The 26,260-nt window shown below is 40.9% G+C and overlaps 1 protein-coding gene across 1 annotated transcript; it reads right to left on the reverse strand.

Moving 5' to 3' along the window:
• On the reverse strand, positions 1-24,621 carry LOC149463371 (fetuin-B-like). Its single transcript, XM_089675596.1, has 7 exons — positions 24,380-24,621; positions 19,048-19,170; positions 11,707-11,794; positions 9,663-9,829; positions 6,682-6,795; positions 3,020-3,106; positions 1-714 (listed from the first exon to the last, which is right to left on the reverse strand). Exons 1-7 carry the CDS (start codon positions 24,581-24,583, stop codon positions 103-105), a joined length of 1,395 nt encoding a protein of 464 aa, XP_089531722.1. The 5' UTR covers positions 24,584-24,621; the 3' UTR covers positions 1-102.
• Positions 24,622-26,260: the final 1,639 nt, after the last annotated feature.

Genomic DNA, 26,260 nt, shown 5'->3' on the forward strand with positions numbered 1-26,260 from the left:
TTTTGTGTACCAACAGTTATGTTTATTCTTTGTTTACCAAAACATATTCATGTCATTGCAGTTTTGTGCAAATAATGAGCTTTTGTCATCAGGCAGTAAGTCTTAATATGGTTGGCTGGGACATGTATCCAGAGGTGATGGTTCACTGGGGAAATCAGCAATCGCAGGAATATGCTTACTTGGTCCAGGCAGTTGAACAATGGTTGGGGCTGGTGGACTTGGCATGTTGTCATCAAGATAGTAAACTTGAACTGATCCCTTTGTTTTCTTAATATGGTGCTTATCAGTGCTTTCTTCTGATGAAGAACCATGTTCAGATAATGTATGGTTGTGATTATCATGGTGATGGTGATGGTGATGGTGGTGAGCTGGATCATGTGGGTCACAATGGCTTTGGTGGTCTTGATGTTGGTGACCAGGATGATGATGGTGACCATTGTGATGATGATCATGATGATGATGGTGACCAGGATGGCAGCGATGTCTGTGACCTTTGTGTCGTCTGCAATGCTTGCCTTTACCAAATTCGCATTTTTTAGGCAAATCCTTGCTTTGTCCTTGTTCTTGTTCTTGTTGCCCTGCCTCACCTGCTCCTGTCTCTTCTGCCCCTGCTTCACTGTGTCCAGCATTATCTTTTGATTCCTCTACCTGGGCACCTTCCTTTCCGTGGTCACAAGTGCCATGTCTGTGGTGATGATGATGATGATCATCATCCTTGAATAGAAAAAAATAATAATAATGGAATTTCTAAACAACTGTATTAAATGTATAATTTACAAATACAATTTTGATCATATTCAGTATATATTATTATTGCTAATTTCTTAGTGCTATAGCTTTTCACCCTTAATTTTATCATTGTAAAAAGTTTCAATGTTTCAATAATTTAAAAGAAATGTTTAGTCTTTTTTTTTTACATATGCAGAAGTGGTCACCTTGATGTATATTACCTTATCAATATATAGTATATTTGTATTTGTACATGTGATTAATATATTTGCTTCTTTGCTATGCTACACAATGGTGGTGCTTTATTGCTCCTTTTGCAGCTGAGTCAGTAAGCTCACTGAAAATATACACTCACAATGCAGCTGATATAACTCAGCAGTAGCATAGACAAAGTAATTGTCCTAAAGCACCCAAAGCTCACTCCAAAGTCAGTTTTTTTGTGTTGGTAAGGCCTCACTCTCTTAGCACCCTTCCTCCTGGCAGCAGCGTTTTTGCACAAAAAAAAATGCTTGACATTTGTAAAAGTGTGTAACATGTTTAGCTGCAGTTACCCACATCAAGTGTTTGGGTGTTAATTCATTTCATTGGCCAAAATAAATAATTCATTCTGGCCTTTGAAATGAATTAACGCTCAAGCGCTAAACATACCTAGTGTTAACACTCATTTAGATTGACAGTGGATTTTTTTCCCTGCCACTAAACTCCTCTAAAAGTTTGTGTGTGCATGGACACATAGACTAACATGCAGGGGAGTTTAGAGGAAGGGGAAAAAAGGCCAGGTATCCCTAGAAGCAGCTATAGAAATGTCCAGTGCACATGAGGCCTAAGTTCCCAGTCACACTAGTGCGATTTCAGGTGCGATTTGCAAATATAGGAAAGAGACACCAAAACGCCTCTTATGATGCAGTATGTAAAAACACACACACACAGATCTCCATCTAGCAGATCTGCTACTTTACAATCTGCATGCAATCTGCCAACATGCAATGTAATTACATACAGATTGGCAATGAACTTAGAATGAGCACATAGACACTACAATACAAGAATCTCTCTGGAAATATGAGCCTGAGTTTAAGTACCCAGAAGTCACTTATTAATTTTATGATTTAATATCCTGAAAGTGGGCAGTGCATAAAATATGTACAAAGTATAAAGAGTTACAGAAAATACAAAAAGACATACAATTGGTTATTCACTATAAAATAAAAGGGAATAAAAACAGAAATAAAACTTTTACCAAGATTTATCCTGTGACTGGAACAAGTCAGAAAAAGTCAGCGATTTGCCAGTCAAATAGAACCGGCTCTGTACGATTCACACCATCCAAATCTCAGGGTCCTCAATTTATTGAAATATGGATGTGGGCTGGACATTAGTCCATGGCCAATAAACCCTAAGGGTTGTTCCTGTACCAGCCCACAGGACGTTCTGGCTTTTGAAGTGCCCAGAGTCAATTGGACCCGGAACAGTTTGAATCATCAACTCAGGGATAGAATTTCAGACACCAGCGCACCAGCCAGATCGCGACAGTACCAATCACTGTTCAGCTTTCACAATCAGACACCATATAACCATTTTGTGCTTTTCTCTGGGATTCTACAGAGGCTAGAAATATAGTTTTACATGTAGATAGAGTCTACAGTATGTCCAATCAGAAGGAAGTATTTTCATCTCTCTGCAACCAATATTTTAGCTTTCATGAGCGATGAACAGATTCCTCTGATCTGTGGATATAAATCAGAAAAATTGGAGCCACTCCTTGTCTCCTGTTGCTTCCCGAAGCCGAAATGGCTGAAGCCCATCTTTTAGATTTCAAGAAGGTAGCAAACTCTGGCTACATAGGTGACAAAATTTTATTGACATCCAGGTGTCACCTCCAGCCTAGAAGCTGCTCTGTCTTTTCAGATGCTAATTGGTGAACATATGTCTCTGACCAAATACTTAACACTTATCTGTAATAACATGGAATGAATCTAGATCTACAATTACCTATTTATGTTACAGATACCTATCTGGAAGTGTGAGTTCTGTGAGCACAGAGTGGCACTTTAGTGTGTGAAGTTTAGAAGCACACATGCTAAATGTGCACACATGTTAAATGTTATTTGTTAGATAGTGCACCATAAGTTAATTTCTATTATGTATGATTATAAGGAATATATATATACACAATGCATTTTCAGCAGCACAGCATCATATATTGCACCATTACCAGGATTGAATTTAAAAGCTGTATCACGTTCATTTTGTTTTTAATAAAAAAAATATTAATAATAATTGCCCTCACCCTTGGGTCATAGATTTCACAGGACACAGTATATTTCTCCTCTTTCTCAAGTGTATTATATGTACTACCAAAGCAGAAGCCAACATGCTGCAAGAGAAAACAAAGTTAATTCTGTTGTTGAGAATAGCATAAATCTGTGGCATATAAAGCTATGCATAGTATCCTGAATCTATATTTTATTTATTATCTTGGTCAACACAATATACTGTATGTATACTAATAAAAATATACTTGTATTTGTTTCTTTTGTTACTTCCCAGGCAGGCATAGCGATTTTCCTTACCTGTGACCACTGTTGCCAACTGTCAGTATTTTTACTGGCAGCCAGTAAAAATGGGCACTTTTCTCCTGCCAGTGACAGAAAAAGTTTTGCCAGTTAAAAAATAAGGCTATGGCGCTTGGCTCAGGAACTACGCATGCGCATTTCCGGTCCACGGCCAGCCGAGACCATCTAAATGCCTGCTACAGTGTGTTTGGGAACCGATGGGGAACAGGTCTGGTGGAAGAGGTGCCTGAGTGTGTCATTATTATTATTATTATTATTACAGGTACTGTATAACACTGTCAATTTACGCAGCGCTTTACATATATATAGTACATTCACATCAGTCCCTAACCCTCAGGGGGTGTACAATCTAAGGTCCCTGACTTACATTCATACATACAGATGCTAGGGACAATTTAGACAGGATCCAATTAACCTGTCTAAATTGGCAAGTGATGTCATGGTCCAAGGGAGCCAAGCGGAGCAGCCGGAGCCTCATGTGTGGGTCTGTGGGAGAGCAGAAAGACAAGCCAGGAGCAGGACTGTCAGTGCTGTTTGGATTGGAGTGGACTGAAGGGACCACCTGGTGTGGAGAGACTGTCAATATTACTCAGGATGTATCATGTCGGTGAGGTGTCATCATCATCTGTGCTGCTGCACACTACTGTCAGTGTAACTGTAAGGCTGGGTTCACACTTGCGGTGCAGTATATTGCATGTGATTCGCATAAGAACTGCACTACATTCCTGTGCAAATTGTGAATTGTGTGCGGTCTGATTGGAGCCATACGTTTTGTATGGCTCAAATCGCACCGCATCCACACCAAAAAGGTACAGGACTCTTTTTTTGGTCCGCACTAGAATCAGATTGCATGGGCATTCACACACATGTGATCCGATTCTGCACATTGCACCGCGTTTTGTGGACCGATTTTGGGGTGTGGTTAACATACACACCTGTAGCGGTTCACCTGAATGTGGTGTGATTGTGATGCAGTGCGGAATTCGCACAGCGAACGCTGCAAAGTCCGCCTCGTATCAGTGTGAACCCAGGCTAAGAGTCAATTTCATATGTGTGTGCCTGTCCATTATAATTTTTTGCCCTCTTAAGCCCTGTCCCTGAGCTACTTACTTACTATATCAAAAATAAAATAAGAAATATGTTTTTTTCCTTAATATCTGCCTTAAATCACATTGCTAATTACATATTGTACTTGTTTGTAGCCTGAATAATGACATTTACACTTAAAACTGTAATTAACTTTTTGAAATGCCAGTAAAAAATTGGCTGTGCCAGTAAAATTTGGGTGTCGTGTCAGTGAATGTCAATATGGTAGGTTGGCAACACCGCCTGCGACCATAATTAATTTAGGGACATTTAGAACAAAGTCAAAGTAGAGCTGTGGGAAAACGGAAGGGGGGGGGGTGCAGAGGGACCATAGCTTTCCCTGCTATCAATGATAGCTCTGCACTCTCGCTCACTGGCTCCATCTTTATGGAAGCTTCCCCTTTTGCTGGAGTCTCCTTGTTCTGCAATTGGGAAAACAGCGATGATGCAACTCATGAATAGGCGCAATGATGTTGGGCTATCCGAGCACTAAGAGACGCTCTTCACTATCTGATGGAAGTGGGGGTGTACACTACACTCAGCAACATTTTCTAGTAAAAAGGGAAAGGCATTTTGTGGCTTGCTTCTATAGCTGAGTATCCACCACAGACTAATCAAGTCAAGGGCCTTTGCAAGCAATAAAGCTCTAAGATATCCAGGGGATCACCAGTGGGCATATGTAATAATCAGAATTTCCTGAATGATTATCATAGTTCCTACATACCTCTCAGAGAATACTTCATAGCTCCCAACTGTCCCTGATTTCGAGGGACTGTCCCTCATTGGGAATAAAATCCCTTTGTCCCTGTTTCCTCCTCACTTGTCCAGCATTTCGGTCTGATCAATATAGTTGTACATAAAATACACTATTTATCTATCAAAAAGTGTTTTACCTTTAATCTAATTTCTTAATTGCTACATTTGTAAATTCCAAAAGCCAGTATTACAAAATAGAAGTGGTAAAAAAAACATGTGGGCTTAATCAATCATTTATTTGTACAATTCTCCTTTAAGGGGGGGGGGGCGTGGCAGGGGTTGTCTCCTATGTCTACATACTTTTGCTAATCAGTGTTCCCATCTCAAAAAGTTGGGAGGTATGAATACTTTTATAGAACTATCACTGCAGCACCTAATTATAAGTGCATCTACATTTACAGTTTTTTCTTAGTCCCCCTACAAAGTCTCAGAAATAACTGTTGGTCCTGCCAGTACAATCCTTCTAAGGCCCCTTTCACACTGACGGTCCAATCAGATCCGGCTGTCAGTTTTTTGAGTGGACCTAATTGTATCATCCATCGCTCTCTATGGAGCGGAGGGTGTCAGTGGACATGTATCCACTGACACCCGCCAGCATCTGATCTGATCCTGTTCTCTAAATAAAGACGCATGGTGATCCATTCCCCATTCATCCATTGGATCTGATGATCCATTCCCCATTCGTCCAGGGGACCACCCTGTCTGAAGGGGGCATAATGCAGCTTTCTGCGATGATTTGGCAACGATGCTGCACTGCTCCTGAATTCAGAGCAGAGTTGTCATCTTCATGTAGACTGTGTCTGCTTGCACTACACTGGGTTTAAAAATGTTACAGTGGGTTTGGTTATCAGCATTGTGACTGCTGATTCACAAGCCTGTAGCTTGTCAATCTGCTCCTAGCCACACCTAGTCCTAGTCACTGCTTTGGGGATTGACAGCACTGTCTCTGCTTCCGGGACCCTCCTACTTTCAGCTGCAGTGTCTGAGACAGGACCATATGAGACACAAATGAAGGAGGATTTGGCTCTTCAAGTAAAGTACAGGAAGTTGTTTTTTTGTTAGTTTTTTTGTTTGTTTTTTTGCTTTATGAGACTTGTGCATCACAAAGTAACTTGGTCTTGTACTTATGTAGACTTTCATACAGGAGCCTTTATTATGTGTCAGTAATTTCCCTATCAGAGCAGATGTGTCCGGCTGTAAGGCCATCCTATTTCCTGCCAGATAACATTTGCTCAAAAAACTACTGTATAATAAAGAAAATGTCAGGATGAAAAACACTAAAGGCTAATTTACAGTTATACCCTTCTGCACCTTATGGTAAATAATTTTCGTTTTTAAAAATCTTTTAAACATTTTGAGCTATCATGGTTTTTATCTCATCATCACATAGTTAAAGAAAAGCAGTGAATGTGACATTCGCACTCACCAGGAAAATTCACCTACAGTGAAAATTCATTGATTTTCACATTCAATATATTCCTGTGGGTCATATAGTCACAAAGGCACAACTGTAAAGAAAATATATTTTACTTACAGCTTTGTTATCACTGAGAGACTTGCAGTTGTCAAGGATAACATCTTTCTGTGTTTTCAAACAATCAGTTTCCTTTATGGTGAAATAACTGAAGTAAGACTGTCCAAACATCCACTGTTAAGAAAAAAAAATGTATTTATTTATTTTTTTTTACATGATATGCTTTCTTCTTCTATGTCTCTATAGATAGATAGATTCTGCCCTACCTCCTGTAACTTTGTTGTGCATCAGCATTATTGGAAGTAGGGAGGAAGATCTCTTCTTTCTGAGCCAAGAAATGAATTACCCTTAAAGGGTTAGGCCCAATTAGACTTCTTGGGGTCAATAAATGAGGTGAGCTGCTAGGGGTGGCAGTGTGTCAATTACGTGGTGTCATGCACAGAAGATAAAGTGTGGAGCATGAAATTGGAAAGATTTGGAATTATATTTTCAAATATGGGACATATTTCAAAATTGTATTATTTATTCACTTTTCTTGTATTTTGTTGATATATGGGACACATTTCATAATGGTATTATTTGTTTATTTTTCGTAACATTTTTTAGTTGTATGTTCATAAAGATCATCTGCACAAACGATGGTGTTCTAAAATCCTGCTTTTATCCAGAAAACCACAATGTAAAGTACACAAATAGTCAGCTGACACATTTCAGCCTATATGGCCTTAATCATAGCCAGTTGTGATTAAGGCTGTGTAGGCTGAAATGCGTCAACTGACTGTATTTGTGTACTGTACATTGTGGTTTTCTGGATAAAAGCAGGATTTTAGAGTGACATTGGTTGTGCAGATCATCTTTATGGACTATTACTTTCAGAAGTGCAACTGCGGATCATTTGCCCATGAGCTCTATTAATACAACCAGGGCTTTTTTTCAGCGGGAACATGGGGGAACCCAATTCTGGAACCTCCAGCACATGAATGTATCTAGCAAAGGGTGCTGGGGTGTGCTGGAGGATCTATTGATGCTGGCTGCTGGGGGGGTCTATTGTCACAGGAGTGATCTATTTTTTGGGGGGGCTAAATTTGCTGGGGGGCCTATTGTTGCTGGTGGAGTATCTGTTGTTGCTGGGGGGGTCAACTATTGCTGGGAGGGATCTACTGTTGACGGAGGGGTCTATTGATGCTGGCTGCGGGGAGATCTGTTTCTGCTGCCATAGGTCTATTGTTACTGGGGGGGGGTATTTTGTTACAGATGGTCCATTGTTGCTGGGGGGTACACTGATGCTGGGGATCTGCTGTTGCTGGGGGGTCTATTGTTGTGGGTGAATCTATTGTTGCTGGGGGTCTGTTTGACTGCTTTCCTTATCGTTAACAAATTCCATACAAATTACTTAATATATTTTCTGAAGGAGGTGCTACTGGGAGATGGGTAGGGGATGGAACCCAGAAACGATGCTTGGAGGTGAGTAGGGGACGGAGACAAGGGGTGACTCGGAAAGTGGGACTTCCTGCACCTGTTATCTGAGAAAAAAGCCTCTGATACAACACCTAATGGGTAGTAGCACTGGACTTCAGCTTGTGCTAATTGAGTTGTATGTTGCATTTCGAAAAAAGTAATTTATGCAGCGCTGAATCATTTGGTTAAAATAGTGATTAGTGGTGTGTGGAGCCCATGAGATTCTAGCACTGTTTAATGAGTTGGTGTGAGTGTCAGCGAACCACAGGTGTGTTCAATTTTAGTCATCATTTTTATTCATACAATCAATTAGAAAATTACAGGTTTCTACCATAGTAGCTCACAAGTATATATATAAATTCTATATATAAATGGTTCACAATATATTGTCTCACTTTCATAGTACATGTGAAGGAGTATTTTACATTTGTTATTATCCAATCAGATTCTAACTTCAGCTTGTGCAATTAAGCTTTGAAAGTAAAACCTAGAAGCTGATTGGTTACTATGCAGAGTTGTACCAGATTCTGTGCACACCAGTATTAGTAATTCTCCCCTATGTGTCATTGCAGTTACCTGTGTTTGTCTATGAGGAAAAATGCAGGTAACTGCACACAGCGTGCACAGGTCCTTACAGAGCATGCAGCTTGTAGTCCTGGTCTATATTCCAGTTTAAGCTGGTGCCATGACTGCTGCTCCAGGTTTCCTGTTTCAGGGTGGCTCCTTTCTCTTGCAGCATCCTCTGGAGCCACCCTTGCATGCAGGACCTAGAGCTGTGTTCCCTATACTTTATGCATCAATAGAAACACACAGCTTTGTAGCCTAGGATAGCAAGGCACTCCCCTGCTCATTTCCCCATCTCCTTGCTAACGGACTGGCTCCAGACTGCGCTGTCCATTGTTAGCTGTTTCTAGTGAAGCCTGGAGGTTCAGGGATTCAGCACCGAGGGAGAATAGGTGCCAGCAGCATAGACAATTGTAAACTTCAAGTGCTGGGGTAATAAATAGTTTACAGGTTTACAGGGGAATATTTTGCTTTTTGTTCAATTTGTTGAGCTGAAAAGTGCCGAGGGTTTAATACTACTATAACAATGCTGGTGCACATTCTATTATATTGTTTTTATGTGACATACCCAGTCTAAGAAAAAACCTGCAAGGCAATCAATAGCATACGTAGCAGAATCATATTTTTCTTCTGAGAAGTGACACTTTGGGAGGGGGATTTACTAACACTGGAGTGTGCAAAATCTGGTACAGCTCTGCATTGAAACCAATCAGCTTCCAGTTTTTATTGTCAAAATTTAACTGAACAAGCTGAAGTTAGAAGCTACCATGCACAGGTGCACCAGATTCTGAGTGCACAAGGTTTAGTAAATCTCCCCCTTTATCTTTCTGAATATGTGCTGAGGGTTTAAACATCTAATGGCATAAAGGTTTTGCACATTTACTTCAAAACAATATGATCAAAATAAATACTAATATTTTTGAATGAATCAGATAAAGTAAATATTGAGCACATGTCATTATGACAATAGGACAGGTATGTCACTTTGCCTTAATTTTACAGCACAATAACTTTGTTACCTGTGTTCTCACTCTTTCTATTTCATCCAGCTTGAAAAGATTGGTCTGGTTGCTCTCTTTATTGAACGCTTCCAGCAAGTGGGCAACCTTTGCTATTATGTCCGGAGTTATGTCCTTTATAATTACTGGACAGTCAGGGCAACGTGAAACAACTTCTCTGGAAGGAACTGATATAAAAGTAAAGTCATTCAGTGTTACATTTATTGGTATATTTTGTTTAGATAGACTAATATACATGATTTGTATGCCACATGGGATCTGTTACTGTGTACATCCCCGAACCCACAAGGTTTTACTGCTCCTTCTCTCTTCATTTACCAGCTGTATCTTCACAACAAGTACTCAGCAAAACAAGGAATCCATCAATGTTCTTATACAATGTAATTTTTTACTCTGCTAAAACCTGTTATTTATTTTCTTCTTATGTTTATTAGGAATAAGAATGCAGTTGAGAAGTCCACAGCAATTATTTGTTCTGTAGCACAATAGTCTGCCTTTCTCAAAATTTTTGTGCCAGTGGAACCCTTGAAAAAAATGGTCAGGTCTGAGGAACTTCATCATTGAGGGTCAGTGGGAAAAATGCCCCTTGAATTGGTGGTCAGTAGGAAGAATGCAGCACTTACAGTGGTAGTCAGAATGCCTCCCTTACAGCCAGGTAAAAAAGGTCATTGGTGTCATGCTGCTGGCTCTGGCCCTGGAACTATGCAGACACCATCACATGGGAGGTCAATCACCACAGCTCATTGAGTTAAGGGATACAACCGGTATCTGAGCATGCTGGAAATAGGAACCTGAATCTGCTCATCTGCAAACGAGAAAGAGGGTCAGCAATCTCATACTATTTACCTGTTTTCTGGAGAACTATTCATATAAGGGGTGTCTGGAGATTTATCTTGTGAGAGCCTACAGTTAGGAATCTACAAATCATTCCATTGCTCAGTGTTATGTGGCCACCCATATGTGGGTCAATACCTTCTGTTTTTTGGAGAGCCAATAATAAAAAGGGAGCCAGGAGATTTATCCCTATGAGAGCCTGGCATTGGGAATCTACATACTGCCTGATACGTAGCGTTATTTGACCACACAAATGGGGGTCAACACCTGGTGAGTGAGAAATTCATCTGCTACCCACACGTGGTGGAGAAGACTTTTTTTGAATTATGTGATACCTTCATATGGGACTTCCATTCATCTATAAGCCCTCATGCATAATGGACTTTTTGACAACGCTAGTAATGTTAGCTGTGTAAAATCACGCTTTTTTTTAGCATTTTTGCATTAGCGTTTAGCAGCGTTTTTCTGTGATTAGTGGCGTTTTTCCACGTTTTGCATAGTTTATGGTTTTTTTGGTCAACAAAACATCCAAAAATGCCAGTTTGTGACATTTTACCACGTTTTTCAGCGTTTTTCAGTGTTAGAGCGGTTTTACAGCTAAAAAACTCCTCTAAAAACCCACCAGTCCTGTTTTTTTTTTCCAGCCAAAAAATTTCCCAGCCAAAAAACGTTGATTACAGTCTATGTGTGCATGGACACATATGATAACATGCTGGGGGGTTTACTAGCTGTAGAAAAAATGTCAAAAGCCAAAAACAGCAGCTGTAAAAACATCAAGTGTGCATGAGGACGTCACTGTACCGTGTACTAATTAATTATTCACATGGTGTTGAGAGAGCAGTTTGCAAGTATATGATATTTTTTGTGTTGAGCAAGCACCTATCTATTCACGGTTTGTTATATTGAGTGTTTATTCACTTTATAGGGGCAGCTGCTATTACTGCCTGAATATGGCAGTATGCACTATTACTTGGTAGTGATATTACACATTTATATTTAATTTTATAGGCGCCAACTTATTGTTTTTTTCATACATCACTGGCAGGATTGCCAAGTGAAAATCAAGGAACAAAAGCTTAAAAATAGAAAACGAATGCAGCCACCACATCTAAGGACTGGTAAGCTACAATATATTACATTTTTTGTATTTCGATTCAGTAATGCTTTAATTCCCCTTTCAAGTGCATGCTTTGTCTGATCCTGCTCTTACCTGTACCCAACGTGCAGTTGTAAACCAATGTTTTCAGTATTCTCTGTGTCTTGACTATGTACATGATGGTCTTGCATTCCCCAGTTACCTAAAATGAGGGAAACTATTGCTTAGCCTTGGTCAAATACCTTTGGCAAGAACTCTATGGGGTTGATTTACTAAAGGCAAATTAACTGTGCACTTGCTCCATAACTTAATGAATGAGGTAAAGCTTCACTTTGCAAAGAATACCCAATCATGTGCTAGGAAAATTAAAAAGAAAATTGCATTTTTGCTTGCACATGATTGGATGATAGAAATCAGCAGAACTTCCCCTCAGATCTAGAGCAACTGCATGTTGGAAATGTTTTTCACCATTTAAGATAACCTGCCGGGGTAAAAATATTGGAGAATCTATTGCAGACCATATTTGAAGGTTGAGGGTCCAGAACTTTCATTCTTAAAGTGACCCTGTCAGCACCGAGTCACTTTCTATGTAAAACATATCTGATAATGGAAACAGCAAATACTCACCTCTACAAGTATTCCACTGGTCAGATGGGCCAAAAAACAATTTTCCCGTCTGCTTTTTCTGATTCCTCCCGCCGGCTCATATGTCCTGTAGCAAGAGCAGCCTGTTATTCTCACACCCTGATGATAAGCATTGAAGTGGTGGTTTTAACTTACCACTGGACAGGTAAGTATATGCAGTCTTCTTTTTGCCGGTATGTTTTGCATAGAAAGTGAATTTGTGTTGACAAGATTTGAACAGATTTGCAAAGGATTGGATTCTCTGTTTGGTGATTATTTCTGCTAATTTCCCTGTTGGGGAGATCTGATTTCTTGTATGTTCACTGGGGAAAGGAGGGCAGGGAAATCTCTACAGCAATAAAAACTCTATTTTTGTAGAGTGGAAATGGGAAAGAACCTCACTTGGGCTTTTATTGCTGTCTGTAAACTTGTGGGAAGGTTCCACCTTATTTCTTGCTTTAAGGAAAAGGAATGATGTTCAAAGTGAAGGTATCAACTTCCAGGAAAGCATGTCCTCATTAGGAGATTTTTCTCATCTCCTCTTGTGACATTTGAATTCTCTTACAGCTGTCACTAAGATAGCAGGCGAGAGTAAATGCTTCTAACAGGGAAAGCATCAACTGCTATTAAATCCAAAAACAAAAAAGTATTATATTGCAGCTGTGACGGGAGTCACTTTGGGTGGGGGACACATGGAACCAAGCTTACTTTGGAGAGGTGGGGAGACCCCTGTCTTAGCTTCCCATATCCCTATTATGTGTAAGTCACCCTGTGCCTGTTAGGGGTACAGGGTGATCTGTCCTAATATTGTGTAGACATGTCTAGGAGATAGGTGGGGGTTGTGGATTGTTTGGTGTTGTGTGGCTGCATCCCATTGTTCTATTGTTTGTCTTGCTTGGGAGCAAACTATTATGGGATGTATGTGTTTATGTGTATCCTGAACACGGCAGCCAGACTCATCCAGCTTACCAACCGCTCTGTTTCCACCACCCCCCTCTGCCAATCCCTCCACTGGCTTCTGATTGCACAACGGATCCAATTCAAAATCCTAACACTGACGTACAAAGCTGTCCATCATACTGCCCCAAACTACAACACCCACCTAACAGCCAAGTACCACCCGTCACGCACACTCCGCTCCTCTCAAGACCTCCTTCTCGCTAGTTCCCTAGTCTCCTCCTCCCATGCCCGCCTCCAGGATTTCTCCAGGGCGTCACCTATACTCTGGAACGCCCTACCCCAATCCATCAGACTCACCTACTCTCCTCTCATTTAGGCGCACCCGGAAAACCCACCTCTTCAGGGAAGCCTACCCCACCCCCTGCTAATTGCCGATCTCCTCCACTCTTCCAACCACTCCATCCCCCACAGCTATCTCCTCCTGTACCACTATCCCCTCCCTCCTAGATTGTAAGCTCGAAAGAGTAGGGCCCTCAAACCCCTTGTGTATCACATTGTATTGTTATTGTACTGTCGCATGTTCTGTCTCCCTTTGTAATGTACAGCGCTGAGCGAACTATTGGCACTTTATAAATACTGTATAATAATAATAATGTGTATTAGCTTAGTGGGGGGGGGGGTCTCCCGCAGCCCTCCCTCCTGATGGGACTGTTTTCTGGTGTGAAGTTTGAATACCTGTGTGTTTCTTGTTACTAAATGTAGATTGCCCCGCCCTGTGTCACTATGCAGGGAGGGGGGACTGTCCCTTGAGTGTATATATCTTGAATCTGTTTTGATATAAATTATTCTACCTTCTGGATTACTCAAGATTGGTGTCGTCTAGTCTTGTATGGTCGGCTGTCGTGTCTGTTGTCAGTGTTCGGACGGGGAAGCGGTATTCTAACGGAAGTACCCAAGTGCAGTCTGGGGTCGGTTCCATTACAGCAGCTTACTAATTCGTAGTGGCTGCATTCGTTTTCTTTTGTAGGCTTTTTTTCCTTAATTTTCATCTGTGTGTCAGTAAGTAAGTTTGTTATTTTTCAACTTCCTGTAACAGGCCAAGCTGTACCGATAAAGTGGTAGTTAGAGGGTTGAGACAAACCATTTCACACTGACGGGTGCTTACAATGATCAGCTTTTGTTTACGTAAAACATTTTTTTTCCCAAAAGGGAAAAAAAAACTAATGCCATAACAGCTTAAAAAGTATTAGCTGGGAATTCAACTTTAGTTTGTTAGTCAACTTCTTCTTCATCTGGTAGAACATCTAACCACACCCTTTCCGATTGTGTCTCCGCTGTTCCTCCATCCAGACTGGAGAGACCCTAAGACAGGGAGTATTGTACTGAAAGGATTAACAGGGGAAAATGAAAAAAAGCCTAAAACTAGAACACTACTGCAGCCGCCACAGTTAAGGATTAGTAAACTGCAACAGAATACCATTTTCTTTTTGGATTTGATACCACTTTCAATAAAAATCCTGCCATAATTCCCAATCTTTCCCTACTGTTTGTTGAGTTCAAATAAAAGGTTCTCACTGAAGTTCTACTGTCCATATATAATTCCAAACTCAACAAAAAAACTTTGTGCTCACATTAAATAATACATAAATAGCAGCTAACAAAGAAATAGATACAATCCCTCAAAATAATAAATAACAAAAAAGTACAGCACTATATAGTGTTAAGAACCATCAATACATACTGAAGTCCATGCTAAATAGTGTTAAAGACCATCAGATACATAAAAATCCGTGCTAAAAAAAACTCCTTGAATGAGTGAAGCCCAACCATCAACAGAGATAGAAAAACCACATTCAGTGAACCAAGAAAGGAGGAAGATGACATCTCTAAGATCCTGGTGGAAACCACAGACATGTAAGAGCTCTTACCAGAGCTTTTGGGCTTTTCTTTTAAAGAAGCCAATAGCACTTTAGGGGTTAACCCCGAATGACTCTCTGGTTTCTAGAACAGAAATAGTTCTCCTCTTTACTCTGCTCCAACTCTGTGTTTCCACTAGTAAATCATGCAAGGAATAAGATCTGTAATGCCCTGTGTGGTGGTGACCCGGGACGGAAGGAGGAAGTGAGGCAGGGAGGAGTGCAGTGCCTGGACTCTAATGTTGAGAGAGCTCTGTCAGGCTTCCACTCCCTGCTCTCCAGACTGTAGCCTTCAACCTTTTCTGAGCACAGATTTTTATGTATCACTATGTAGCACTGCACTTTTTTGTTATTTATACTGTCCATATATGAAGAAGTCACTGCTGTGGTAAGCACTGGGCAGTTCTTTGTTTTACCTCTGTTCAGTTGTGTCCATGTGGCCTTATTCACAGTCCATGAATTTGAAAATGATCAGGATAATAGATATGAGGGCTACACTCTAGGTTTGGGGTTCTGGTTTGATTATTTATTGAGGAAGTCTCATGGAGGGCCAGAAATTTTAGTGAATAAAATTCTTACCACAAATAACTTTTTTTTTCAAAATGAATTGATCACACGCAATAATAGTAGCATTAAAATTTAACTCAACATTGTTTTCATTTTAGATAGAGTGGTGAAAGATTTGAATCCCTGTCAGGTGTTTACTACTATTGGTGACCTCTTTGGGAAGATCTACTTGTTTTTCTTCTACATTTCTCATATTGTAGGATAGACATATACCATAGGTTGTGAAAGAGTGATTCCTTAACACCTTCCCGCCCGGCCTACAGCAGATTGACGGCCAGAAGGGACGCTCCTCCTTCTCAGCCCGTCAGCTGCGCCTCCTGAAAGGAAGTCATTTGATGTTCACTCAGGAGGAGTGTCCCGCCCGGCTGTCAATCTGCTATAGGGCGGGTGGGACGTTCCTCCTTCTGAGGGGATATCAAATGACTTTCTTTCAGAAGGTGCCACTGACATGGTATGCAGTGTTGATGTATGCTGCATGTATGTATATGCAGTGTTTATGTATGTTGTATGAATCTGTATGCAGTGTGTATATATGTTGTATGCATGTTGTATGTATGTCTATTTATTTATTTATTACAGGTACTGTATAGCGCCGTCAATTTGCGCAGTGCTTTACATTTATATATTGTACATTCACATCAGTCCCTAACCCTCAAGGGTCGTACAGTCTAAGGTTCCTAACTCACATTCATACATACACATACTAGGGCCAATGTAGACAGGATCCAATTAACCTACCAGCATGTGTTTGGAGTGTGGGAGGAAACCAGAGTTTGCAATGTGTACATATGTTACATGTATGTGAATGTATGTTGTTTGTATGTGTATGCTGTGTGCATGTATTTGGTATGCAGTGTGTCTGTATGTGCATAAGTGGTACCGCTGTGCTGTGTATAAGAGGGTGGTGGTGAAAAGAATCAAACAGGGTGCTGGGCTTTATATACTTCTGCCTCATAAACTATACTGTATATGCTACATACCCCTGACCCCTGCATTCTGTGCATTACTCATTCCTGACCCCCGCACTCTGTACATAACACATCTGACCCATGTGTAGCACCCTGCTAGGTAGGTTGCTAGGATGTATATAGTCTAGTTTAATATAGTGTGGTCTCCTGCTTAACAGGAGACTGATAGGTAAAACATAGCAGCTTTTCTGCTTAAAGTGTTACTAAAACTATGAGCCTGCATTTACTATACCAGGTCTGCCACAGTACACACAACATGAAAATGCAATTATTTTAGTAAATACAAAACTGCTAAATACCTGTTCTCATTAGCAGTATATTGCATTTTTGTGCAGGGGCGGACTGACAACTCATGGGGCCCCTGGGCAATAGGGGATCGTGGGGCCCCTGTGTCCTTGCCCAAACTCAAAAAAGCCTATGAAAAAGGTACCAGGGGCATCTCATGGGGCCCCCTACTGACCCACCGGGCAATAGGGGATCATGGGGCCCCTGTGTCCTTGCCCAAACTCAAAAAAGCCTATGAAAAAGGTACCAGGGGCATCTCATGGGGCCACCTACTGACCCCGGGCCCTCGGGCAGTGCCCGAGTTTCCAAATGGTCAGTCCGCCCCTGGTTTTGTGACATCTATCAGTATCCAGCTGAGCACTGGTTAAAGCTTGTAGGATGAGTTTTTATTCTCCTCTGACTGCCCTTTGAGGCTGCATAACCCCTGACCCTCTTGTCTGGAGAGTGCTGACTGGCCCTGTGCTGATCACATGCACCCTCCCTAAGAAAAAAAAAAAACCTCTCTAGCAATACACACTCAGTAACATGCTCATTATCGCCACATAAAAGTGTGATTCAGCATTTAAAGTGTTACTGAACCCAGGACCCTGCATTCACTATATCTGGTCTCCCACAGAACACAGAACATGGAAATGCAATTATTTTAGTAAATATAAACTGCTAAATACCTTTTCTAGTCAGCAGTATATAGCAGTCTTGTGACTTCCAGCAGTGTCCAGCTGAGCACTGGTTAAAGCTTGTAGGAAGAGTTTTCATTCTCCTCTGACTGTCCTATGAGCCTGTGTGACCTCTGACCCGCTGGTCACATGCACCCTCACCCCCAAAAAAAGAACACTTCTCTAGCAATACACACCAAACTGAGCATGTGCAGAGTGACTCCTAGAGCTCTGTACAATGGCAGATGAATTGGGGACAGTAGAAGATGGGGAGGATCAAAGAAGATAGGATCAAGCAGTCTTTTTACACAATATGGAGGAGTAACCCCCTAGGTTCCGCAGTGAGTATAACAAGCATGCTTTACTGATTTTACTGTTGTGGGTTTAGTAACACTTTAACAGAAAAGCTGCAATTGTTATGTGAGAGATCCCATGTGGCTCACAGTGCTGCTGAGATTGGCGACCTTTGAAGGTTCTGGGCGAACAGCAGTGACCCATGCAAATCAGCAGCATGAATATGAATACCATTTCAGCCAATTACAGTAAGTGGTACCCCTTTGCATGCTGGGTTCTGGTATTTAAGTTCAGTGAGCATATGGGATCTGGGTTCTTTTTTCTCTCTCTCTCTGAGAAGAGAGATCCACCCAAGGAAGGCAGCTGCCTCCCTGGCTCATGCTGTTATGAGGCCTCAGGTGGGAGACCCAAGGGCCAGAATGCTGAAGCCCAGGGTGCTTCTGAGAGTTGACTGAGGGGGATGTCTACAGATCCTGTCTGGTATCATGGAGGAAGTTAACCTGCATTAAGGGCCTTCTGAGTACAGTCTGTTCTACAGGGATGCTGTCACTTGGGCTGCTTAACCCCCTTTAGGCCTACATAGTCAACTGCTGGTTGTAAGCTAGAAGGGACACTGGCTGGTGTCCAAGAGAGCAACTGTCTACTAAGTTCTGCAGTTCTACAGAGGGACTTTGCTCCATTCTTGTACAGTCAGCTACACAGATCGACTAAAGCAAACCCACATATAAGCTGTCCTCAGTTGTGCATAGTCTGATTTGCAGTATCCTACTATATCCCTTCCCTATCCCAGTTCCAAAACAAAATAAAACAACAAAACTGCAACCCCTAGACTAATCATTGGAGTAATGAGCAGAAGTTGTGTGCACCTGGCTTTAGGAAATGCTGTGTGCCTGGCTGCAGGCAAGGATTTAGGAGAAAGCCTGGGCAAGATACAAGTAGCTCCTACACGTCTACTATGTACGTTATCAAATCTGGACCCTTGCATGTGTGTTACCCAACCTTGACTCCTGCCCTATGTACATTACCAAACCCAGATCCGTAGACTATGTATGTATACTGCTGACTCCTGCACCCTGTACATAGGCTCAGGATTTAAGCCTCTCTCTCTGTTAGCACAGTGTTACCACAGCCACCATTTGCCATTATTAGCCACTGCTCCCCCACCCCCCTCATTCACAGGAATTCTGATTTCCAAAAGTTGCCAGGTATGAAAATAATATAGGTTTTTTCTGCTCTTATATTTACCTCTTCATGATATGATCTTTCTTTTGCACAGTCTTTCCACTTTTTCCTACTTAAAACAGAGCAATCTGTCTCCTTGGCGTCAAAGTCTATATAATATAGAGAGGCACCAGGTATGTTCTCTACCTAAATGTAGGCGACATCAAAATTAAATAAACAATGATTAATTAAACAGCAAGAATGTTCATCAATGCATACCAATGAAACAATATGTGTGAGGTCTGGAATGTTGCCACACATCTTACTTTTTTTATTTTATATATCTGCATTATATAAAATTTTTCTTTTGGGATTCAGAAACACCATTATAACTATGCTGTGTGTCCTGATATACATGTTTGTGTGTTGCAGCATGTACTTTTGTATTTGTTAATTGCATTCTGTTTTAGTAAGTGAGTTTCAATTTTACTACATGATGTAAAAATGCTTTGACATACCGTACTTAGGGAGGCATGTCAACAAAAAAAATGGAAATCTATAGTACAGTAAGTAGAAATTGTGCATGAAAAATCATGCAAATATACAGTATATATATATACAGTATATATATATATAAAATATATATAATGCAGTAATATGGATGGAGTGCACAACAGTGATTAATCACAGTGCATAGCAATCAGGCCCTTCCAAAGGCCATATATAGAAAAAAGAAAATTGGATTGCTGCACATAAAAAACTTTTATTGCTGAAAAACACCATACAAGAGGGTGATCCAAAAAAATGGACAAAGCCATACACTATGATGTATGGCTTTGTCCATTTTTTGGCTCACCCTTTTTATATGGTGATTTATTAACAATAAAAGTTTTTTATGTGCAGCAATCCAATTTTTTTTGTATAATATATATAATGATATACATGATACACAGTATATGATTATAATGACAACAATTATATATATATATATATATAATTTTTTTTTTACAATTTATTTAGAGTAAATTTTCCTTTATATACCTCAAATATTCAGTCAGTTTAAGCATAGAAGTACTGTACATTTTTTAAAATTATACTTGGATAGTTGAAGAGTACACCATTTCTGTTGTGCAAATTACACCATTAATCCTTTTATGAGACAACAAATGAACCAGTTAGCCAATGGTCTCTGTTAAAGTCAGTGTCAAGAAACATTTTTAAATACTTAATCTTTCCAAGTATATTAAGATTGTTTTTGATGTTTTCAGGAATTATTGCTGGCAAATTATCCTTCTGCAAGCCATTTATGAATGTATTATAGTAGTTATCTATGGTTATAGTTCATATGTGTGCTTGTTAATTCTGCTGGTAGCTCTTTGTTACCAAGTTACAGAATGTATTGGGCCCCAGTTTTTGTGTCTGCTCATTGTCTATAAAGTATAAAGTACTTTGCATATTTATAGTATGCAGCAACAAAAGACCTAGAGATTTCTGTAGCATCATGTTGCGATTAAATCTATGAATGGACGCAGGTACATACTGATTACTTTTTTATAGTAACCGAGTGCAATGTTTGTTACATACTGGCTTGGTTACATATTGCTAGATTTCCTTTTATTTTCAACTGTTTAAATTGTATTAAAAATAATAATGAATACTAGCATGAAGAAAATAAATACCTTACAATGGTCATACAAATATTAGGAAAAGCAAAGTTTATGAGCTGCAGCATTTTGAATGTTAAGTTTTCCTTTTTTTTTCTAAATTCCAGCTTCCCTATGTACCAATATAACAGAAAAGAAAAAGATTTCCTTATATTCTACATCAAGCCTTACTTCACCTATTCTAGAGAAAACTCCTCCACAGGGGCGGACTGACAACTCATGGGGCCCCCGGGCAATAGGGGATCATGGGGCCCCTGTGTCCTTGCCCAAACTCAAAAAAGCCTATGAAAAAGGTACCAGGGGCATCTCATGGGGCCCCCTACTGACCCCGGGCCCTCGGGCAGTGCTCGAGTTTCCAAATGGTCATTCCGCCCCTGCTCCTCCATTACTTCTTGATATCCGTCCTGCTAATTGGGACGGAAAAACCGTTAAAAGGAAGTACTTCAGCAGCTGACCTCATTAAAATGCACCCTGCACCTGGCCTCCCCCTCCAGGAGATTGTTCCCTCCCACCTCTGTACGTATATGCACTAAATGTCAGTGAGCACCCTTCTCCCTCAATACACAGCCATTGTCTTCCACTACTGATCGATCATTTTGTACCTTGCCTTCATCTTGCATAGATCATTCATTTGGCAGAGTGTGCAGGAGCTGAGCAATCACATAACAGCAGAGCTGAAGCATTACAAACAGGAGAAGTGTGTCCCTGGCAGTCTGTAAACCTCAACATACACTATCAGGGGCGGACTGACCATTTGGAAATGTGGGCACTACCCAAGGGCCCAGGGTCAGTAGAGCCCCATGAGATGCCCCTGGTACCTTTTTCATAGGCTTTTTTGAGTTTGGGCAAGGACACATGGACCCCATCATCCCCTATTGCCCGGGGGCCCCATGAGTTGTCAGTCCGCCCCTGTACACTATGCAATTGCACAAACTCCTTTACATCTACCATCAACTATGTAGTGCAAAGGCCTACCTGACTGGATGGATACAGAGTGACTGGACAGATAGGTGTGTCCTCCTATTATATAGTTTTGCTAAATCTAAGGGAGATTGTAGAATCAGATTGTATGGTGTATAGCCACGTTTATATACCTAAATTTAACTGGTCATGCTTTCGGTGCCATTAATTGTTAAGGGCACCCCAAACGCAGAAGCAAAGACACTTTCTTTGTCACGTGTAAAAATGTGTGACAAACTTTGCAAAATGTGCGGTAAAAACATGCAAACTGCAACACACTGAAATTTCCCATGAGCGATTGTTGTGCAATGTGAAATCAATGGGCTGCCCTATGTGTGTTGCAGAAAAAACACACCAAAAAATATCCAGTCCCACTACACTAGATGTAAATGGGGCTTGAAAGTAAACTTGATGTGCTTACAGGAGAACAATGACAGTGTCTCCACCCACTCCCTCCCATATACTTGTATAACCACTTGCCCTCCAGAGGATTTACCCCCCTTCCTGACCACGCCCTTTTTTGCGTTACGGCGCAGCGTCATTTTAACTGACAATTGCACGGTCATGCAATTCTGCACCCAGAGGAAATTTATGTTCTTTTTTTCCTAAAAATTGAGCTTTCTTTCGGTGGTATTTGATAGCCCGCACATTTTTTATTTTTTGCACTATAAAAAAAAAAGACCGACAATTTTGAGAAAAAAACAATATTTTTGACTTTTTGCTATTAAACATGTCCAGTAAAAAATTTTAAAAAATAAAATTTTGTCATAAATTTAGGCCAAAGTGTATTCTGCTACATGTCTTTTCAAAAAAAAATCCCAATACATGTAAATTAATTGGTTTTCGTAAAAGTTTTAGCGTTTACAAATGGCGGTATAGATACTGGAATTTAAAATTTTTTACTAGTAATGACGGTGACTAGCGACTTGCAGGACTGCGGCAAACATTCTGACACTGGGGGGAACTGACTTGGTGTCACTCACATCCCCAGTGACACCAATACAGTGATCAGTGTTAAAAAAAAGCACTGACACTGTACTAATGGCACTGGGCAGGAAGGGGTTAACATCTGGGGTGATCAAAGGGTTAACTGTGTGCCTGGTGTGTTTTACTATGGGGCCTTGTCAGTGTGCTTCACTGTAAGCACACTGCTTTGGATGGCTGTGCTGCGTACAGCCATCCAGAGCAGTGTGCTTGAGCTGACAGGGAGGAGAACTGTTAGTAAACAAACAAGTTTTTCTCCCTGTCAGAGATCCCCGAAAATAACCAGGCGCTGGTGAGTATTCACCCGCTGCGACCCAGTGATTGACAGCCGTGCACCTGTGCCGCCCTGTAGCAGTATTTCTGCTATAGGGCGGAGGGGAAGCAGATAAAGATGGGCATACACTATGCAATCTGAATTTACAATCTCTGTACAATTTCCTTTAGGTATACCAAAACTATGAAACAGTACCCACCTGAACAATCAATGTGTACCAAATCAGGCATGCCTTTAAACTGCATAGCTGATGGTAGATCTAAAGGAGATTGTACAATCAGATTGTGCAGTGTATTGCCACCTTACAGGAAGAAGTAGGACAGTGGGTGGAAATAAAAAAGGGGTGGTGCGGTCCAGAGTCATAAACATGCCCTATTCTGTGATGCAGTAAGGCAATGCATGATGGGATATGAAGTTTCCTGGAAGGTCACATGATGTCCACATGAGCCATTGGGATGGCTTGGGCAGAGGCTTCTGTTTATAATGAAAAGTGAAATTCAGGCCAGAAAGGTGAACATATCTTTTACTACAGCAAGAGAACCACAGTGTAATCACCAAAAGTCATCCCTTCAAATTTTTGGAGAAAGAGAGGCAACTTACATTGCAAAGTACAGTATTTAGGAAAAGGTAGCACCCCTACCATGGCCTCAGTTATGCGAACCAGTAAGAGTTAATAATCAAAAAGAGGCACAGTCTATCCTAATGAGAGATAACTGGGAAAAGCTTCTGGATATTATAATCAGGGGCCTATTTACCACAAGGCAAACAAGGCACTTGCCTAGGGTGGCATTTTTCAGGGGGGCAGCACCTACGCCCAGAACAAGGCATGAAAGAAGGGACATGTGCTCCATGGGAACCGAGAGAGGCTGCGGGCTGCTTAATGGTGTATGTAGAGCCTGACTCTCATTCCGGGGATGTCCGGAGATGAAGATGAGTGTCCTTCTCTCTATCGCTGGGGGGGGGTAAGTAGTGGAAGGCTCACCCAGGTAAGGGGCAGGGGTATTGTTGGTCAATGTCAGGCTTTCACCACGAGAGGGGCGGGGAGGGGTTGGTTTTGGTCGGTGTCCGTGGGGGCGGACAATTTTTGTGTTGCCTGGGGCAGCACAAAACCTAAATACACCAATGATTATAATATATAATTAATGATATTCTACTATAAATGTTCTGCAGAAGAACTTCTTAGGCCTACAGGTTTTTAAATTGAAAAATCAGTAGAACTTTCTAGAGCTGATGATGATTCATGCCAACATGGAGGTCATCACGAAAATGACTGTAAAAGGCATCTTTTGTAACATGCATGAAAGAACAGTTTGGGAGAACATTTTGGAAAAACAATTGGTTAACTTCACCAAATACAGGCACTCAGAACAGACGTATCTAAAAATACCTGCTACTGCTATTTGATAGCAGGGTGCGATCTCCTTTAGGAATAGCAATCTGTACTTTAGATGAAATAAAGTATGTAGATGAACAGACACTCTCTACCAGGTACCTCTTGGCCATGGTATGTTCTTACTGCAAGAATGTCACTTACCTTCTGTTCATAAATGGACCTAGTGATGAAAGGCTGTATGAGAAATCCTTTTCCACGGTTTTCATTGATCAGGTCTGTTGCTAGTGCAACCAGTGAGTTTGTTTCGTTGCAGTTTAAAGGGGTTAAGGTGGGATTCTTTGCAGGGCATGTGGCAGAGCACAATGACAATAACAAACACAGTGCTAGAGCACAGACCCGCTCCATTGTGATGGGTCACCTCAAATTGGACCTGAACTAATCAGCTATTTCATTCTGCAGCCTCCCGTTATATACTCTAGCTCTTAATTGTGGACTCAAGCTTTTCTCCTTGACCCCATCACTGAAGAACTACAAATATTGGTAAATGATTATGGGCTTGTCTGAATTGGCAAATACTGCTGACCTTTTATAGACCAGATTGATGTCCGGTGTGTCTGTTTTATTATCTCAAGCAAATTGATTGATCAAACAATTTCCACTATCTATCTCTAAACAAATGGTAAGCAAGAGAATATAGAATAAAACGTAATGCTCACCAAACAATTACCTAAGAAATATTTTTTGAACTTTTTTTTATGTCACAGACATACCACAGCATTTTTTGCAAGGTAGGTTATTGGTATTGCAGAAATACAATTCAATCGATAATTTTTAGTCAGGGAACTCATTAAAGTAGTAACATCACCTTTTTAGTGATATGGCCCCTTTAACATGGCCTTTGCCTAATTCATGAAAGCCCTGCCTCAGTTTTGGTACATTTACAGACATGTGTGCCAGATTGAGGTAGTTCTTACTACTGCCACTTGTAGAATCTGTCATTATGGCTGCCACAGACTTTAAAAGAGTTACCGGCAGTTAGTAAGTAAGCAAATTGAGACCAACTTAAAGTTGTCATTGGGGAGGGGGGGGGGTGAGGGTTTCTGGGGGCGTTGCTGTGTGTTTTTTCTTTTATCTTTATTTTTTAATGTGTTGTACATGTACGTTTTTTGGTTGTTTGGATGAAGGCCACCCACATTCTGGCAACCAACCAGCAGGTCACACTGAACTTACAATGGGCACAGTCTGATGGGGAGATAGTTTCCCATCAGGCTCACCTTGCCTGTGATTGACAGCAGATGTCAGTGGGTGGGTTCCATAGCTTCTATTTTGTCCAATAGTGGCTTTTGAATTGGCTCACTGCCTTCTGCTGTCAATCATAAGCAGGGGGGTGGGAACTGGGAACTAGTATCAGAGTTATCCATCAAGCTCCACCCAACTGACTACTCATATTCATGGCCAATGTGCCTGTTGGATGGACAGAGCATAATAGGGAACTCTGAGACTAATTCTCCAGCAAGTCTGTCTTGCCTGTAATTGACAACGTATGGCGCTGTAAATACATCAGTGGTTCATATAGGTAACTCGGTGTAGAGCTATTCACCCTGAGGTCATCACAGCAGACAAGGGGGCACTATTTATATCTGGAGGAAAAGAAATGTAATCTCCAAACAAGGAAAGGTTTCTTCACAGTGAGAGCTGTGAAAATGTGGAATAGACTCCCTCAAGAGTTGGTTCTGGCCAGCTCAGTGGATTGCTTTAAAAAAGGCCTGGATTCTTTCTTAGATACACAGAATATAACTGGATACTGACATTTATAGGTAAAGTTGATCCAGGGAATATCCGATTGCCTCTCGGGGGATCAGGAAGGAATTTTTTTCCCTGCAGTAGAAAATTGGATCAAGCTTTGCTGGGATTTTTTGCCTTCCTCTGGATCAACTGTGGGTATAGGATTCTAACTTTTTTTTTTTTTTTAATGGTTGAACTGGATGGACTTTTGTCTTTTTTCAGCCAGACTAACTATGCAACTATGGCAGTGGGCAGAATAGTGACTATGGATCCTCCCACTAATGTGTGCTGTTAATT

This window comes from Staurois parvus, unplaced genomic scaffold, assembly GCF_062004578.1.
Source record: "Staurois parvus isolate SC_StPar_1 unplaced genomic scaffold, SC_StPar_1.0 ptg000155l, whole genome shotgun sequence".
NCBI classification, from domain to species: Eukaryota; Metazoa; Chordata; class Amphibia; order Anura; family Ranidae; genus Staurois; species Staurois parvus.

Bases quoted from the DNA above. Each gene is read 5' to 3' on its own strand.
- LOC149463371 (XM_089675596.1), bottom strand. From the start codon at position 24,583: ATGGAGCGGGTCTGTGCTCTAGCACTGTGTTTGTTATTGTCATTGTGC. The intron at 3,107-6,681 runs GTAAGTAAAATA...TTTCTCTTGCAG, and splicing joins CTCTCAGTGATAACAAAGCT to CATGTTGGCTTCTGCTTTGG. The intron at 715-3,019 runs GTGAGGGCAATT...TTTCTATTCAAG, and splicing joins GTGAAATCTATGACCCAAGG to GATGATGATCATCATCATCA.